This window comes from Geospiza fortis, unplaced genomic scaffold, assembly GCF_000277835.1.
Source record: "Geospiza fortis unplaced genomic scaffold, GeoFor_1.0 scaffold162, whole genome shotgun sequence".
NCBI classification, from domain to species: domain Eukaryota; kingdom Metazoa; phylum Chordata; class Aves; order Passeriformes; family Thraupidae; genus Geospiza; species Geospiza fortis.
Window position 1 is genome coordinate 5,690,394 of NW_005054316.1, and position 19,819 is coordinate 5,710,212.

Here is a 19,819-nt window from a genome sequence, read left to right on the forward strand (position 1 = left end):
TTTTTTTCCCCGAGAGATGGCAATGGCGGGAGCATGAAGACACCCTGGGGGATGGGTGCATCCGCGCACCCAACCCCCCACTTTGCTTTGCTCCTGTGCAAACACAAAATATATGTTCCCAGAGAAACAAAATCGCCGCCGGCGTCCCGGCGGGGCGGTCGGAGGAGAGGGGCGGCTCTTCCTCTCCAAACTCTCCCTGTCCCCTCCCCTGCCCGTCTACGATGGCTGAGAGGCCAGGGAGCAGCGGGACAGCCCCGCTGCCCGTCTGGTCCTTGCCCGGTCCCCGCGGCCGCTCCCAAAGCGACATCTCCTCCTTCTCCTCCTCCCGGAGGACCTGCCTGCTGCGGTCCAATGTGGGCGGCTCAGGTAAGGGGGAGGGAGGGAAGGGTCCTTGTGTCCGAGACCTCGGAGCCGAGCTGAATTTGGGAATTTGGGGAAAGACATCCTCGCCGATACCCTGTCCCGCTCTCCAGACGCAGGATTTTTCTTCTCTCGGTGGCCGGTGGTGTGGATTTCTGGGGTACACGGTGCTTGATCTTCTTGATAAGATGTTTGGAGAGTTCCAGGTTTTTATACCCATGTTCACTCAAATGAATGAATGAATCCTGGTAGCATCGTGGCTGCACATCCATTTGCCAAAGCATGTCTGACTGAAAGGGCAGAAAAGTCCCAGGAAAGATTTCGGGTGTATTGCCAGGACATCAAAGCCCCTCATCTTGCTGCTTCACACATTGCACTTCAACTGCATGTCAGAATTCTACCTCGTGCCCCTGTATCTGCTTTGGGATTTTAATAGGTGAGAAAAGCCACTGTGTAAGTCAGAATCCCACCATCTTCCTTCAGGAGTCAGTCCCTGCTAGTGCACACAGGATGACTGGGGGTGGAAGCTGGCCCTTTGGGACAGAGTAGGCTTCCTGCAGGATTTGGAGAAGCTTTGCTGTATAAAATGAGAGGAAGTGAGGGTCCTAGTTTACAGTGCAGAGACTTGAAAGTTGCCAAAGTGGCTGGGCTGTGCTTTACTCTGTCTGTTTCCTGAGGTAGGGCACTAAGGAAAATGAAATTCTGGTCTCCATAGGGCCAAGCACATTTTGAAAATGTGTGCTTGCCCAGTTGCACATCAGCCCTGCTCTGTTAACTAGAAGAAGTCTGTAGGCACACACACCTTGGCAATGTTGGTATTTTGGATGCACTCACACACTGCTGCACAGAGGTACCCATGAGACACCATCAGGGAAGCTCCAGAGTGCACGAGGGACCTCCTCTGCTGCAGCACAGGGCAGTGCAGTGCGTGGTTGGGCCTGAAATGGACCACAATGTTCTCTTATGTTTGTTCCTCAGGGAATCTTAAGATGAAGCAGAACATTTGCTTGGAGAAGATCAAGTATACAGCTATGTCTGCCTAATGAGGAGAGAGGGAATGAAAACTTGCTTAGTCACACAGGAGCAAGTAGATTCAGCTTATGGGGCCAGAGGCTGCTAGCAAAAACAACTCTGTGCCATTTTCTATATAACTTTCTGTTTTATCTTTTTCTGTGCCTGCTTAAAATTTATGGTGAAGGACATTTGGGACAGGGAGGAGGGAGGAGGTTCTAGTGCTTCAGGAAGGACTACTTTCAGGTGTAAGGTGTATTTCAGCACCACCTGGAGAGTGCTGCATGAACAATGCCCTGTGACTGGATATGTACACCCCTGGATCCAGAGAGATCCCCACAGAGGGATCACCACAGAGGCTGACAAGATTGAGACTATATCAATGTAGATTCTGTTGGTTGGTGGCTTAAGTACTAAGGCACCTGACCATGAGCTGAGTTCATTATGAGAGACAGGCAAATCTAGTGGAGGTAAAATGACAGTGTTTTCAAAGGTGTGTTTTTATTTGTAGCTTTTTACACATGACATTTTAGCATCCTTGTTGCCTGACTTGATTTTTTATTTTGATTTTGAAGATGTGCTTCCTGCCAGTTGGGAACAAGTGTTGCTTTCTTTGTTTTTAAATTTTTTGGGGTCATATTTTCTTTTATTGTATATTTTTTCCCTTGCTGCTTCCTGAATATTTTTTTGCAGTTGTTCATTGGGCACAACAAACCCACTTACATATGGCCATACAATTGTTGATTCTGTCTTCAAAAAGGAAAGTATGCATTAAAGATGCAAAGCTATTTGATGTTTAATATAGTGGTTAGAGAATTGGTTTTATACTGAGGTGCCATTAAAATAACCTGCTTTTTCATTCCCCTACTAACCCAGAGAACAACTGTAATGGGGGCAGAAATGTGAAGAAACAATATGAGTCATTGTTTTTGCTTCTACCTTTTTCTCTAGCCGTATCATTTGATTAAAGTAGGTGACTCATTTACATCAGATGTTACCTGTGCTCCAACAGCTGCATGTATAGAAGAACAATTTGCATTTTAAATAACATGCAAAATGTTTACTTTATGCCAGTTCTGAGACTGAGTCACTTGCAACTGTTGGCAGATTCTGTTGCATGCTTGTTTCCATTTTCTAGAACCTGACATGAGTTGTGCTGAGAAGATGTTGTCTCCTCACACTCTTACAGTGATGGGTTGGTACCCCTGTAGATGTTCACACTGTCATTTATTTTACCACTTCCTGATCCACCATTCTCAATGCAGGATCTATTAAAAGGCAGTATTTTTAGAGACTCTTCCAGCTAGAGGAAATATAATGGCTTTTTATAAAGCAGCTTTGGCTGTGGTTCATGAAATGCATCTGTTTGTTATTCTAGGTCAGTACTGTATGTATCTTGATAGTGCAGTGAGGCTGGTCGAGTGGTCCCCATGTTTATGCTCTCTGTGCTTTCTAAGCCCCACTCCTCCTTCTGCTGCTCTTACACACTGACAGAAGCAAATTCCTGGTACCACTTCACAGCATCTCACTTCATTAGCTGCTATCCAGTATGTGAGGACAATATATTTTCATGATTTTCTTCTTAAAACTGACATTCCTTTTAGTGCTAGTGGTAGAAGATGATTTTATTTCTCTTTCTGGGCTATCACCTCTATCCACTGTTTTGTCAGGTCTTTTTATTTGTGGTAAGCTCCTGGGAGGATTAAAGTGATACTCATGATGAGTATGGGTGGCATGACGTAGAATTTTGATCCTGAAAAAGTGTAATGTTAGCAAAGTTCAAAACCTCTGTGGCAGGCATAGCTTGTGCATCACTTCAACATTGTGGTATGCCCCAGCTGACAGCTGGCTGGTTCATCAGAGCATCTGAAGGAGATGAGTGAAGCAAAATATACTCTTCTAAAATTTCAGGCCAACACCAGAGCCACTTGCAAAAAGCTGCTTGAATTACATACCTTTAAGCAGTCTTCCATATTTAGTGACTAGATTTAAACCCGCCTTAAAGGTGGATCAATTTAGTCAAGTTTCTTAAGTGTGTCCAGCACAGATGGGGAATGAACTGCAATTGGAAGAAAAAGACCCTGTTCAAGTGCTTTCCCAGAACTCATCCAAACCCTAGATTTGGTGGTTGTAAGGCTGAAGGTAGCTCTCAGCACGAGCTGTGTGTCCTGGGTTGCAGGGTGGAAGAGGTGCTGTTTCACATCACATCCGATGGCAAAGCAGTGGCAGTGGTTCTCTTTGTGACAGCCCTCAGGCACCTGACAGACCTCAGGCTGCCACGATGCCTGCTCTTTATCTGCACTGATCTGCATGTCCGTGCAGTTTCCAGTTCGCTCTCCTTTTAGTGTTGTGGGTTTTGTTGTACAGTCTTGCACTTTGTTCCGAAGGTGGTGAGGTCTGTGGTGAGGTACGTCTTGGTGAAAAGGGAACCTTGCTGCTCAGATCAGAAGTCGGAAAACCACCCATCGCTCTGCTCTGGGATTGATGCTCTCAAAATGTTGCAGTTCCTCTTGAGGTCTCGCTCTTTGGCAGCAAGAAGCTTCAGATAATTTGTTCCATTAGTGAGAAATGCACCTTTCAGGTGGAGGGGTGAGGTCCTCACGCATCTTTCCATTTCTTTCATGGGGTTCTTTGAGCCCTTTTGATGACAGACAAAAAAAACCTACCTAAGAATTCAGACAACAATTCATCAGTACCTCAGGCTTTAGCCCAGATGTTGGGTTGAAGAAGAAAATGAAAGCCTGAATGCAAATGGCAGTCCTGTCTCAAAACTTGTACATCCCAGGGTGATTTTGGCTATTTTTGTGGGTTAATTTATTCAAAATGATAATGAGTGACATCTATAATGCCATCTGCTGCTGACTCCAAAGCAGGGTGGGTGAAAAGATTGCTTAAAATCTCCCAGTCAAGTGAAGAACTGGGGAAGCTTTCTTGTAGTGATCAGATCATCAAAGAGGCTGATGCTATATGAGAAGAAAATTTATGATTTTTGGACTTACTTAAGCTTTTCATGACTAGAGTAACCCACTTTGCAAACTTAACAAATGTCACATTCACTTTTTATTGAAAAAAATCTCTGGTTGATGTAGAGGACACATTTTTGACAGCTGAAGGTATTTGAGAATCTAGAAAGGGTGAAACCCAGAATACGCTCTAGACATTGACCTGATTATCTGGGAGGGTGGAATCTAGGGGAAAAGGGAAATTTTGGGTGGGTAGATAGGTAGGTGCTAATGTGTGCCTGTATTTCCTTCTGCATTTGTATTTCCCCAAAAAACTACAGATTCCAGTCACAAAGAGCCCTACCAGGCTGTCTGGGAGCTAGGAAAATGTTGTTTTTCTGTCCTAAGATGGGGTTGATGAAGGAGAATATTCATGCTGTGGGAGAGCACGATAAATAAAGCAGCTGATTTTGATACATTTTATGCAAATATGGGAGTTATGGGAAAACATGATTCTCCATCACATTAAGCAAGACTTGTTTACAACATAAATTTAAGCACAGAATTTTGCAAGAAGCCCAAGGCAGACAATTTTTGCCAGAAATCAATAGTACAAGTTAAGACAAATAATAATTTGGGGGCATTTAGAAACTCAACTCAGCATGACTAGGTCATTACCAAAAGTTAGTGTATCCTGTCCTAAGTTCACATTAATATTTTTGCATCAATTTTAAAATTCAAACTATCAGGAAGAGGCAACAAGCATAACCAAATGAAATTTGCCTCATGCTTATAGAACTGAAGCAGCTACTTTGTAACAATCTATTTAGGCCATCATGTGATAATGTTAAATCCCATCCTGGTCAACCTTACATGTAACTTGTAATTTCAGACTGATGCTGAAGAAAAATTTAGGAATCATTTGTATTGCATACACTGACAAAGTTCAAGTCTGCCTGAGAAACAGTTCAGTTTATAAAATAGATGGGCATATAGAGAAGCAGCATGTGTCAGAATATAGTCAGCCATTTCTAATGTGACTTTATACCAAAATATACACAAAATAAGAACCTGCTAGTTTTATACTGGACTAAAAGACATTATTCTCCACCAACGCTTACAGAATAACTGGAGTATGTCCTTGTTATTAGCCCAGCCTGATTAAGTGTGAAAAGGGAAACCCTGGGAATACCATGGTTTACAAATACAAACCATGTGTTCTACATGTCTTTTACACATGGCATAGTTTCTGAGACAAAAGCTTTATAATAATATATTCAGACTTGTGTTCAGGCTTAAAAAAGAAAAAAGAAATTTAATGTGATGATAATCTTCATGATTGGGTAAGCAGAAATTTAACTCCAAACAACTGCAGTAGAGTATTTAATGCATGTTTTGCAGCAGCTAGACCAGTAGCTGATGGTGAGATCTGCTTAGTGGTTTGCTGCTGAGTATTTTAGTTTCTCAAGGCCCTTTGGCATTTAGCACTTCCTGCTGCTCTGTGGCTCCTAGCAAGTAACCACTTAATATCAGACCGCATGTCAAGTATGAAGGCTGAAGAAGTGATTCAAAGAGTAGCTGAAGAAAAATTGTTCTTCTTCTCTTACTGAATGTGAGCAACTTGTTCTAAAGAAGCTTTTGTTTTGGTTTTAAAACCTAAATGTTTAATTAGCCAAATCCATCATTAGCATAAATAGTTTATATTTCTTTCCCACCCCACTCCTGCGTGTCCTTCTCTTTTTGCCATTGTTTCCAGAAAAAGCATGCACAACTTAGGGCCAAAAACTGGGGAGAATTAGCAGGTTTTTTAAAGGTTCCTGAAGAATTTACATTTTTTAAATTTATTTAGGCTTTTTGGACTCAGAATCTTTCCAGTGCCAGAAATCCTCTAAGATTTCAGCTTTTAATAACACGAATACTAGTTATGTTTCTGAATTTTTACTAACTCTCATTGAATATGCTTTATCATAAAGCAAACATATTTTTAGTGATAATCTTTTATTTTTCTTCCTTTTCCCCTAGCATTTTACCTAGCATGTTGCTACTTTTAACAAATGCAGAAATTGTTTTTTCTCACGTACAAACTGAGTGGCACAAAAGGAAAAATATCCAGAAGAAAATTGAAAATTCTGACTTCAGTGTTCTGAGTTCATTCACTTCTCATTTTATCTTTGAAATTGTCAGTCTTAAACCCCACCACAACCAGGGGTACCCTTGCTCTCCATTCATGTGGAAAGCACTGTGATCTTCCTGAAATGCAAGCAGAGTTTGTAAGTACTTCCCTTGGTGGTGAACTGAGAAAACTTGCTCCCCATCATGAGGTTTTGATGCAGAACTGGACTTCTAAGATGGTGTGTTGTACAAATTCTGTTTGTGCCTTAGATGTTGTCACAATTTTTGAGTTTTGAAACAGTGAAATATTAGTAAATTTTATCAGTATCAAGGGTTTAGTATAATGGGCTCAGAATTCAGCCTGAAGCTGCAACGTGCTTCACAAGTTGGCCGCCCTCTCAGGTGGAGGGAGCGCTCCACAGAGGGGCTACAGAGCAGCTTAAAGCACTGCATCCTTTCCTGATGAGACACTTTTCTACCCTCTCCCATTTCTCTCACATTTCATACATGTTTCTGACACATCCTGCATTGCCCTTCACATTTCTCAGGCCTGGCTCTATTCAGAGAAATACAGGACCTAACAGAGTGGAGCTTGGAGGGAAATGTGGAAGAGGAAGCATTCAACCACAGATGGCAGCATGGTGACACTTCACACGAGATAAAATATTTTTTAAAATATTTTCAAAATAATTATAATATTTTTATGATATTTTTCAGACAACATAGCATTTAACAGTTATTTTGAATTAAATGTGTGCTTTGTAGCTTGGCCCACATTTTCTAACATTTGCACAATTTACATTATCCAGAAGAAAATTTGTTTAGAGAGAGTGGGCTCCCATTAAAAGCAGTTGCTTTTGTTTCCCTTTAACTTCAGGCATGACTTCAGTCTCATACACAAATTGTGGTGGCTCCCACTTGGGGAATTTGCCCAGTTGCACAGCACCACACAGTATTTCCCCTAGATGGGTTCATCAGTCAGCAGCTCTGTTTTGGCACCTTTACCAGGTTGTTCCTATCCAAACTATACTAGAAGAGTCTTTCTTCCTTTCTTTCTTTCATCTTTCTTCCTTTCAACTCTTTCTTGCTTTCATCTTCTGCCCTGTCTTTCACTCCCCTCTTTCCTACTAATTTCTTTTCTGCCTTCTCCATGGCTTCCAGTTAATGTAATTTATATTGTGTTGATAGCCTAAACATCACTTTGGGTGATCCTCTGTCAAGGTCTGGTTAGGTACATGTGAGGTTGTTGTATCCTGACCATCTGAGTCTAATGCACTGAGATGTGAAGGGACTAGGAACCTCCAATTAATGACATTAAGTTTACAAAATAATAATGTGATCACCTGCAATTAATAACATCACGTAAATAAACAGTAAGTTTATTTTCTGTCTGTCACAGAGAGACAGAGGCCTTGTGCCAGGCCAAGCAAAGATTCCTTCAGTGTTAAGAATTCATTGGGAAAGAATATCCTAAAAATTCTAAAAGAAAGGGTTGCTGAATATTAGGAATGAAGGAGAAGTGCTTCAGAGCCTTTCCAAGATAAAGCTTGGCACAATGGCAAGGATCAGGAAACATGAACTCTGGCATCATACTTACTTTATTTTAAGTTATTAAGTTAAGTTTCTTTGAATACATTTTTTCCTGATACATTAAGAGTTTTGTCAAAATCAACTTTTCATTTTTTCTGTAGATCCTGATTTCAGGCATATTTCTTAATTTTCAGGAGAAACGTCTGACAAAAAATTTTGAAAATGGTAAATTGTCACTTCAAAAAATTAACTGAGGTTTCTATAGCTTTTCATCATACAGATTTTTGGTGCAGGGGTTTTTTCTTCTAGTTTGGGGATCAGGAAGAGGAATCGAAGCAGCAGAGAAGTATCGGAATTTCCCCGCCACAGAAATGTGATTATCCTGAGGGATCCTGTCCATCAAGTGCACACCCTTCCAAGGCAAGGGCAACCACTGCCAGATTCATTTACAAATTATTGGATATCAAAAGGTGCAAATGCCTTCTTGACAGAATAAGGATGTTGAATATATCAGAGAACCAGACTGTAAAGAGCATGTTGAGCAAAGCTCTCCCTCCAGAGCATATGTGTTTGCTTTTCTTGTTTTTGGGGGTAAAATCACAGTTTTTAACATATATCTGTGACTAATACACACATTACTGAAGAAAATTACAGCCACTAAGTAGAATTGGTATTGAGGTATTGTTTTGCATCCTCTACAAGCACAGTAAAGAGGGGTTGTGGTGCATTTGCAATTGAATGTGCCCTAATTGCAGGCCTTCTTTGTGTTCAAACACAGGCAGCTATATTTAAACTTTATGAGTGAAAGGATAATTAGCAGTCATCTGCTTGCCACTTTTTAATTTAAGTCCTCTCTTGCCCAGTGTCAGGGCTGCCAGTAAATGTTAGTGGTTTAAACCACCAATGAAACTGTGACTTTTTATCTGAAAAAAGATTAGTGATACCAAGGCGCAGCACAAAAAGACAGAGTCTGCAAGACATAATTCTGATTTTATTCTGATTTAAAGCAGTTTTGGCAAGATCAGAAAGGTTGGATTTGAAATATGTTATTTTGCTTACACAGCCATGAGCCAGAGTAATTGATCTGGGACTAGTGGACGTCCCAAACCAGGATAAGAACTGCTCCAGTTCTGAGGATGAAGCACGGCAAAGCTCCCTTTGTTACTTAGGTACCTCTGCCTGAGTTTCTGAGTAGACTCTCGACTCTATATCCCTAGGAGTGAGCCGAGAGAATTACACCTCCCCAGGGGCATGGCATCTTTCTTCCAGCTGTCTGACTTTTGAGCCCTTAACATTTTTTTAAAAATCATGGTGCCTTCCTGTTATGTCTTCCTGCAAACAAAACTGAGTGGCAAATTTCACATCATGTTTATTTTAGTGAAGAGCAAATAAAAAGCAAAGTCTGCCACCCAGCTATTTAAGTATTTGGAGACAAATCTGCTATGAATTTTGCCTTTCTTTAGAAGTTGAGATAAACAATGGCTTTTGATCTAAAAATAGCAAAAATCATTTTGGGGAAAGATTTCCAAAAAACTGGTGCAGTAATTTTCAGAGCGTTCTCATATTTAGCTGGTCATCTTGGGATGTGTCTAATGGGATCTTCCTGAAGCAAACTGGTGAATGTGTGTGCAATTTTGTAGGCGATTTCAGCTCTCAAGCCACAAGCCTCTCTGTGGTGCAGATGTTTATCACTGCCCACATGGTAAATGAGGGCATTGTACACACTCCTGCATTTAGTGGTCTACCTGAAAGAAGCTGTGAAAGCTACACCCTTGCAGTGCAGCCCTTGGCAGGCCTGGAGGGAATGAGCAGAGTGAATGACTTCCTTTCAGCTACAGGGGTGAAGACTTCAGGACTTCAGATGTGCTGCCTGCCCCGTTTTTGGCTCTCTATCAAATAGCTGTCCTGACCATCCCCAGACCCTGGAAGAGTTTCCCCCCTTGAAATTTCCATAGGGATTTTGTTTTCAGTGCCTGCCGTGGAGGCAGTGCCAGGCAGCTCCACAGGTTTGCCTACCCTTGAGTGAGGGGAGATGGCACACCATCTCAAATAGCAAGGTAATTGCCTAACAGCAGCTAAGGCATTACTTTGAAATCACTTTTAATTCAAGCTGGGTTAAGTAAAATGCAACCAAAGCGCTTCTTTTTATAATTTCTAAAGTAACTTAGTTGCTGGTCCTTTAAAAAGAGAAAGGAAACATCACAGACAGCATAAGTGCTGGCAAGATATCTGTAACCAGTCTGCTGAATGCAGGGGGAGAGCAACCCATCAGACTTTACCTTGGTGTTAGCAGTTTAAAGATTTTCCATGTTTCTTTTCCTACGTCTTCTGTGAGGTTTGGAATAATATTGTCTGTTTTGGATGGCTTTGCATTTCAGTAGAAAATTGTAATTTATTGAAATTTTAAATTATGTCTTGCTGGGAACACAGAAGTTGTTATCCCATAAATTTCTGGTGAGTGGAAGTAACTCAGTGGAGTGCGCAACTTTATTGCGTTATTATATAAACTCTGTGGGGAAAAAGATATTTGTTCCGCTCATGATAGGCCAAGATTGGAAAAGTGCTGTAAGCACAGGAGGGGATGTGTGAAATTTCTTGGGAGTGAGATTTATTGGGCTGGGAAATGGCCTCCCAGGAGGAACAATGAAAGTTGCTCTCCCTTAAGTTTTGGAAGCACTTGAAACCAGAGCTGGAAACATACTGAAAAGTATGTGAAAATAAACTTTTTGCAGCAACAATGAGCAGAGTCTTTTGCAGTCGTGAATGTTTTGTTTGGGTTTTTTGGTTTGGTTTTTTTATTGCTGTGTTTAGGCCAAGTCAGGAATGACAGCAGAGGGACAGAGGACTGAGTATACAAGCCATCCATCTGCCAGACTCACGGGGCAAAGGAAATAAAGATGGATCTTGCTTTGTTAGTGGATGGAAGAGCCACATTCATGACCCACCCTCAGTGGCAGGGTCCTCTCTGCCTCCTTTAAAAGCAGACAGAAGCGAAAGAGATGGAAAGGAATTCTCCCAAGCAGCAAATAAATAACCGACAATTAGATAAGCAAAATGAAATGACAAAGCCAAATCCACACTTAGTACCTGGATGAAGAGTTCTGTTACACACAGTTTTATCCTGAGCTTAAGATAAATATATATTTAGATGATTTTGGGTGAATATTTAGAATATTTAGATGAATTCTAGATGAGGGGGTTTTGACAGTGAGAAGTATTTTAAATAAACAAACTTAGTCTGCTTTCTAAGACAATAATCTTCTTTAAAGATATCAAAGAGATTTTAATTCAGGCACTAATTAATGAAGTGAATTCTAATATTTATTAGAACTCCATAATTGTCCTTCAATTAACTTATCTCAGTTATATATGCCCCACAGAGAAAATAAACCCAGAAAACTAAACTTCATGCATATAATGTATGAAGCGATATTTGATACAAAATGTTTTCTTACAAATATTGATTATCATAATAAAATGAGAGAGGGGAAAAAATCCAGAAAGAGCTCTGCAAATGGCAATATGCATCTCTCTCAGACTCAGAATTAGATCCTTCAAACTACGCACATTTATAAGAAGGACTGGATTTTTAAAAAAACATTCAAATGTTTTCTGACTCTAATCATTTTACATGTCAATAACAGCTATCAAAATATGTGCACTTGGCAGTAGTCCTAAACTCCATTTGTTAATATGAGCCTAATCTATAGAAGCAGAGTTGCAAGAGTGACTTTTTTGTGGCAATTTGGGATTCCTGTAATTTGGCCAGTCTAATAATTATACCAGGGAAAAATCAGAAGCCAAGTTCAATGGCATTTGGTAGATGCCAGATATCTGTGGCATTCACTCTGATGTTGAAGACTCCTGTAGGAAAAAGGCTGGTACAGTTCAAGGAACCAAAATTCCTTGTTTGTCTTTTAATGAAATACTTCCCCTCTGTGCCAGTCTGAGGGATGTAACATCCCTAAGTGGATTTCTATGAGCCCTGGAATTTCTATGATAGCACTGAACATTGGCTGAGTCATGTGGATAGCAGGCACTGTAAAAAATGCTGCCACAGAACTGCAGGACAGTTTTTATTAGCCGTACATATTATTTTTTTCTGTAAAATTGCAGTAGATTCTCCTGCTGGGAATTCACAGCACACGAGGAAGAAGAGCATGTCAAGGGTGCCCTGTACATAGGCAATGAGGTGCTCTTGGGTATGATAACGTGTGTATGTATGAAAAAATAGCTACCCAGCCTCAGTTCAGTGCAGTCCATTTAAGTGACATTTTTCTAAACCACTGAAATATAAACATCAGACTGGTGGGGCCTTACTTTCTCTGCTAGAAAATACAGGTACACAGCCACAGGGAAGGAAGGAACTGCTCAGTAGCTATTGAGTATCTCCAAGAGAATTGCTGAAGACTGGCCACAGGGACCCTTGCTCTGAACAGGGCAACAGGCTTCAGTCACTGCACTTTGAGACTGCCATGGAAGGATAAGGAGCTGGGCACCCCTTTCCTTTCCCGCTCGAATCTATGCTGTCATCTTTCCCTCTCATTTCTATGCTTTGAGGTAGTGTGAGTAGATAATACAGACTTTTTGATCTCTCTGCAAATGCACTGGCTTTGAGAGCAGGAGGAGATGCAGCAGTTCCAGTAGACCAAGCATCCTTCAGTGAGGATGCCACCCAGGGTAAGCCAGGGGGGTCCAGCCAAGCCATCACTGTGACTGCATCCCACCCAAGCTTCCCTGTCAGGTGCTGTGCAGCGCCTTTGAAAGGCAGGAGTGCACTGCCAGTGAAGGCCACTGCCATGGGTCTGGCCTTGTGACTTCGTTGTGACTTTCCAGTACTTAACATTGTTTTGGTTTGGCTCTTACAGCCACATTCTCAGTTGTGGGGGTTTTCCCCTCCAGTGGCTGCTGGACTTCCTTGGTGTTGAAAACTTCTAAAAACACAATTCTCCCATGCTTGGGCATTCAGAGATTTGGAGAAAGAGACAGAAAAATTACTGGTTGTTTTTGTTTTTGTTTTTGTTTTTGTTTTTGTTTTTTTATTCCAGGAGAAGTTATAATATGCTTTCTACTGCATCGCCATGTTCCTGGAGGCTTGATTAATGATGTTGGTGCACTTGTGGTTGGCAGTGCAGCTATTGACTTCAAAGGGTCAAAGCAAAGGTTTGGGCTGGAATAGATTGCTGCAGCTTTTATCCCAGGAAGGATTCTTTACAACACTTTACAAAGATGAGGTGACCTGAAGTTAAATATCACAGTCCTGTAGAAGGCAAAAGCCTCTTTGGGAGCAAACTGGCATTTTTCAGTTCCAGCCTCTTAAGAAAATCCTGATGCAAGCAGGGATGAGGTGCATTAACAGGAATGAGATGCATTAACAGGTTTTGTGATTGGCCAGGGTCAATAAGGATCAAAATAAATGTGAGATTGTTTTCCAAAGTAAATTAGACAAGGAGCAAGTACAAAGCATCTACAGCAATTCCACAGTAGGTAAAAATACACATCAGCTTCTACCTTTATCCTGTGAAAGCCCTATGAAGGTCCACTTGGTGATGTGGGAGTCTGCAGGCAGCCAGCCTTCAGAGAAGAGGATCTCCTCATGGGAGGAGAGCCCTGCTTTGGCTCCTTGTTACTCAGGTAAGGACAGAAAGAGGATGGGATTGTCCATGGTTATCTGTGACTCACTTCCTCTGCTGCATGTGAATGGGAGAGAGGAGTGTGCTAGCTCTTCTTCTCTGGTGTGAGCAGTATTATCTCCCTCCACACAGCTACACCTTTTATTATAGTACCAAGAGGAGTAGGAAGGGCCAGGAGAAATCAAGATGAAAAAGTACTGACTCATATAGCAAAGAAAATTTGAAATGGTTTAAAATGTAAAAGATCCCCATCAGAAACAGAAGAAATTACTTCACTGAAAATTTGGATACCTTTTTTTATGTTAGTCTGCCCTTATGTCCACAAACAGAGCAAATGATTTCTTTATCTAGAAGAATCCATTGATTCTGCTCCGCTTCTTTCACTTTATCTCCACAAATGACCTTTTGGCTCAGCATCTCTGATTCCTGTTCAGTGGAAAATCTTTATTCTCTAGGTCTTTTGTATTATGATGTCCACCAAGTGTGGGAAAAGTAGGGATGCTCTCCATCTAGCAACAATTACTGTAGGAGTCCATCTGCCTGTGGTGGCCAGCAGAGATGACATGCTGGACCCTTACCAGCTCCAGTTCTGCTCTGCTGTAGATATGAGAATTGTCCATAGACTGAGATTTTCCAACAGGTCTGTGGAGGAGTCTGAAAATATTGATGGAAAATGGCGAATGAGGATGTTGGTGGCTTTAAACAATTTTTTCACATTATAGTAATTGCCTGAAGAAAGCATCACTTACGTGAGCAATCTTTTTCATTTTTTCCCTGTGTAATGAAGGTGTAAAGTAATGGAGCTTTCTTCTGCTATTGTTTGTGCTATTTCCTGCCCTACAAGACCCAACAGGTTCAGCGACCTTCCTGCAGGGGCAGGGAAACTGGAAAAATTTGGAAAAGCCAAGATTTTTGGGTGTTGTAACTATGCTTATGTTCAAGATATGGTCAAAACAGAATATATTGCCCTGCAATCGGGTAGATTTAACCCCCTTATGCCTCCTGTTTTGTTACATTTTCCTTGCTCTAGTAATTTTTGATAGGACTTCAGGGCTAAGAGCACCCTTAGTGTAACTAGTGCAGCATAGGGTGTCACCACCCAAAGTGCTTCCCCTGAGCCCAGCCGCACACTGAATGCCTCACACCATGTGCTCCCAAATTCCCCCTCTGCCTTCAGACCCATTTGCTGTGCCTCCCATCATGTGTCCCCTGCACGGCCTGGTTAGGTGCCTTCACCTGCCCTGCCAGGGGCTGCTGGGGAGAGGCTCTGCGTCCGGGAGGTGCTGCGGGGCTGGTACACTAGATGGAGCGGTTGTGATGCTGAGCTGCAGAACCTGCCTCCCTCCCTGCAGAACCTGCCTCCCTCCCTGCAGAACCTGCCTCCCTGCAGAACCTGCCTCTCTGCGCTGGGTTTTAGCCTGGCTCAGGCACCTGCCCGCAGCCAGGATCTGAAATACAGGCTTGTTTGTAGGGAGTGAGCAGCAGCAGATTGCCCTGAGCTGGTTTTGCCTGGTTTCTGCTCCTTCCCAGAGGAAGTCACAGCAGGGTCCTCATTAGTTTCAGTGCCTTCAGTGTCTTAAAAGGCACAAAGCTGGAGTAGGATGGGATGGGGATGGCATGTCAGCATTTTAAATTTCCTAATGCTCCCTTCTCCCTGCCCGCCCCTTTTTTTTTTTTTTTTAATCCATAAGATGTCTATTTAAACAACACAAAATGTTATTATCAGCCATTGCTGTTCCCTCAGCCAAGGTAATGCTGCAAGCTTGGTATTATCAGTCATGCTGGTGAAATTAGATCTCCCTGTTGTATTGATTCTGATGTACTTTGGTCAGGGCTTGTGGGCTCTGCATTGATCTGTCAAAGAAACTGCTGAGGAGTGGGGGAGCAAGGTCTGTTGTCTGTGTTGTTTGGGAACTAACAGAAGCTCCTATTTTTTGTCAGCAGCTTGTTGCACACTTGGATATTGATTCATTATGAGAGAATCTGGCTTTAATTAGCACCAGGTTTTCCAGTATTTGTGCAGAGTGCTTTGACCCCAGTCCACAGCCAGTCTGTAAAGGCAGACTCTCAGTCTGAGTTGCACCTTTATTGCATAGTCTTCTGAGAAAGAAATCGTTAAAATAATTGGACTAAAATTTCTGTGTGTGCTGGACATGAAGTACTATTTTCTAAAGCAAAATTCAGTTGGATCTAAATAAAATGTGTTCAGAAATACATCTACGCCTTGACTAGCATTGTGCACTTAAGCACCCTGATGTCTTCTTGGCCTGGTAGACATTTAGATTTGGTGTATGCAGCTCTAAGGGCAGGTGCAGAATCCTTTGACTAGACTGAGTGAGGCTGAAAATAGTAATTCCTTCTCCCAGTCTGGAAATTCCAACATTGGAAAGACTTTCCCCAGAAGCCTAAAAGAGAGACATCACTCATTCTTTCCAACCTCAAAACAGTTTTATGGCAGGAAAAATCTTTTGTTTTCCTTTTTTCTTTTTTTCAATTTATTTTCTTTTGTTCTTGGAGGAGGAGGACCTGGTAGATTTTTGCTTTTAGAATGTATTTCATGAAAAATAACCCCACAGTAATGTTAAGTGGTTCATATACAGTTGATAAGTATCAAAGATATCATCAACGTTTTCATGTATACCAGTCCATCTGCAAGAGAAATTTTTTTCTACATGAAGTAATAAAGATTATAGATAGTAGATATATGACTAAAAGTAAGCTAAAGCAGTTTCCCCATGACATATCACCAAATGAAACATGAAAAGAGCACCCTTACTCACTTATCAAAACATTTCTCTGTTATTTATTCAATACTGCCTGAAATGATCATAAAAAGTGACTCAGTGAAAAATGACTGTGTCATTTGATAGAATGTAATCCATGTCGAGAAAATTACATCTGTAAGCCCTGGCCATGTCCCACATATATGTGCAGGTGAATAAGGAGAGAGAGGGAGAAACTTAAAAAAAAAAGCCTTTAAATAGCTTTTCTCAGCCAGGTTCCAGGTGAGTAGAAGTCTTGAGCTGTCACACTCTTCCTGCCACGCCTGAGCATCCATTGCAGCACCTGCAAGACTAAGGAGCCAAAGCTCCTTCACTCCACAGCATCCACAAGAAATTCTTGGTGTGTTTCAGCTCCAGTGGCTCAAGAATATCTGGTTTTGCTGCAGGTTTTCTGAAAGCTTTGGGGCAGGCTCTGTTGTAGACCAAGGTGCTAGAAATTCTTCATTCCTGGACTCTGCGGGAGACAGCATTGTGTAATTCCATCCAGGTCTTGAAATGTGTAATTAATCATATTCTTATGTCAGGATGAAAACCACAGTTTTTTGGTTGGGTTTTTTTGTTTGTTTGTTTGTTTGGTTTGGTTTTTTTTATTTTGTGTGGGGTTTGTTGTTGTTGTTTTGTTTTGTGGTTTTTGTCTGTTTTGTTTAGGCTTTTTTTGGGTTGGTTGATTGTTTGACTTGAAAACCTGTGGGAGATATATAGTGGAGAATCTTCATGTGCTGACTAAGCTCATTAATGTTTATCTATTTCAACTGACATTTCCTTTATAAAATAGAAATGTAATTATTAAACTGTTCCTGTATTTGTGGACTAGTTCAGAAATCAATGTCATGGAAACATGGCCTAGATGTTATCTTCATGAAGTAAGTGCACAACAGTTCGATAAATTGCTCTCAAAAATATGTATCCATAGTTTTCTGTCGGTCCAAAAGAGCATCTCCTGCTGGATCTTTCATGGGGCAGTCCCTGGCCCAGCTCTTACTCAATGCTTCAGTTCTGGTTTGAAGGTAGGGTTAGAATAGCCTTGCAAAGTTTGTAGCTATTGCCAAACCAGGAAAGTTGCAAGCACTGGAGGGGATAGCACTGGGAGTCAAAATGCTCTTGATAAATTCAAGCAAAGAGGTAATACAGCTTTCTGTCAATTGATATACTCTTCCTTTGCTTTGATTTTCATATAACTAGGGTGCACAAAGGAAGCATTATCAAAATCCAAGTAAAATTCCAAGCCACTTGAGAGGTTAATCACTGTCAAGTAATTTATGTCCAATATTAAGTTTTTGCAAGGATTTAAAGATATTTGAAAAACTGCTTTAGAGAAATGATCGACTGAAACTACCACAAGAAATGTACCATTTCAAGGCTTCATCAAAATACTTGTAGTCGGGGGGGCTTGTCAGACTTGAAGGCTGCAGCCTGAGAGAACAAGTAGAGAACACAAGAGTTGTGAGATTAAGACTGCATATGATTGTGCCCTTTACCCACACTGCTAAAGTGAATGCAAATTGGAGGAAGGAAATCATTGAAAGACAGCACACCTGTGCTTTAAAACCACAATGGAAAATGGGGAATCAAAGAAGAAACAATCTTCATTGTAATCCCATTGTCCAGGCTGACCTCAGTAACAAAAGAAAAATACAATAGTAGTAAAATAATTACCTATTTCAGATTCATTACATTTTAATAATCAAACCACTATTAATAAGGTAAATAAAAATATTTCAAATACTTTTTTGTCAGCATCCTTTTATAACATTCTCTTTCTTAGCGAAGGAAAGAAGCTTAAACTTCTCACCACCCTGCAATGCAAAGAGAAGGGCAACATAGCTCTGAAACATTCAACCACCAGATTTAGTGAGCTTTTTCTTCTTGCTCTCAAGAGGGCACCTTTCCCTGCAGTATCTAAATATGCTCTCCAGGCAAATTCAAGCCTCATGTTCTTGATGAAATGTTGTTATTTTTAGAAATAAATGAAGCAGGATACATAATTTCCCTTCCTACCCCTTTGTTGATGCTTTTATGGAAAGACCTGTGTTCAGAAGTTAATTGCAGCATCCCAGATTGCGCACAAAATAGGCACTGCAACTGCCAGTGGGCGCTATTGTAAGGGGAAAAGAAAAGGAACAATGCCATACAAATGTCACTTTAGAGTTCTTTTTACATCTTATTCCCACCCCAGGAAAAGAGCACTGACTTTCTTGCCACAAACGGGATTAAATGGCCTTGCATGACACCCTGGGAAGGGATGCCTAGGTGAAAGGCATGTTACAGTAAACAGGGTGTTTTGGGTAACAGCTAAGGAAGGAGAAAAACTTCAAATATCAATTTGCCATATGGATTTGACCCCTTTTTGAACTTTCACACAACTTTATGTGCTGTTTCGCTTAGGATGACAAACTGATAACAGAAACAGAAATGTCTTCAATTTCTTCATCCGTCAATACACCAAGTCTGTTTCCCAAAAACAGCAGGAGTCAAACAAAAGGGCATCATTTCACTGTTAGCAGCACAGCCTTTTTCAGCTGGTATTTGGTCATAGGTTTTCCTCAGGGTGCATTTCCAGAGTTCGCCTGGCTTCCTTGTTGCCTCTTTGGTGAAATTCTCTGGCCTTCCTGTCTTTCTTCCCCAGATATGCACACTTCTGTGCAAAGCAACCAAGCAGTCTGAACCAGATTTACAACATGTTGTTGATTACATTGTCGTGCACCTTTCAGCACAACAATGTAATCAACAACATGTTGATTATATTGTTGTATAAACAGTAGTTTATCCCCTGGCTCCATGCTACAGCAGAGTACAGTTGGAGTTTTGACTCAGAATAAAAAGTCTTGGGATGCTGAATTATCAGCATTATGACCTGAAACAACTCCAGGGTTTCACTTCTGCTATACTGTCTAGCTGTGGCCTAACAAAAGTACAGCCTATGGTGACACAGTAACATCCTGAAATGGAAAATATTCACCTTGTCTACTCATCCAGCAGAAGCAAACTCTTTCTAATGCATGTTTTCCCAACACCTGCATGTGGCACATCTCCAGCTTGCCAGTTTGCCTGAAGTACTTTGCTGATATCAGCTAAGCTCTGTGTTTGTTACATACATTTTACAGTAAGTTCAGGCAAGCACACTAGCTACCAAACAGGATTAAAATAACTGGTGAGCTTCTGCAGGTAAAATATGTGCTTTATAATAATTAAAATATACCCATCCTTTCAGTACCTTTGAGGTGCATCTGGACATCTGTTGCTGGTATTAGAATATCATCAAGCTGCACAAGCTAAAGTGGTCCTCTATGTTGCACCTAAAGCAGTTCAGGACAGGAGTTGAGCAGAAGTCGAGTTGAGCAGAAGTCAAGTTGATCAGACATTCCTGTAACTGACCAGAGTGCTGAGAGTTAAATTACACATACACCAGCAATCAATTCACCACACTTTCTGCACTCCAATAGGCAAA

The 19,819-nt window shown here is 41.2% G+C and overlaps 1 protein-coding gene across 2 annotated transcripts in view; it reads left to right on the forward strand.

Annotated features, from left to right (window-relative positions):
- The first annotated feature begins 200 nt into the window (after positions 1 to 200).
- PHACTR2 (phosphatase and actin regulator 2) overlaps positions 201 to 19,819 on the forward strand; it is a 135,383-nt gene continuing 115,764 nt past the window's right edge. For both annotated transcript variants that reach the window (XM_031056268.1, XM_005420141.3), the window contains exon 1: positions 201 to 366. In XM_031056268.1, coding sequence (XP_030912128.1) covers positions 222 to 366 — 145 coding nt within the window. In that variant the 5' untranslated portion in view covers positions 201 to 221. The remainder of the gene's footprint in view (positions 367 to 19,819) is intronic.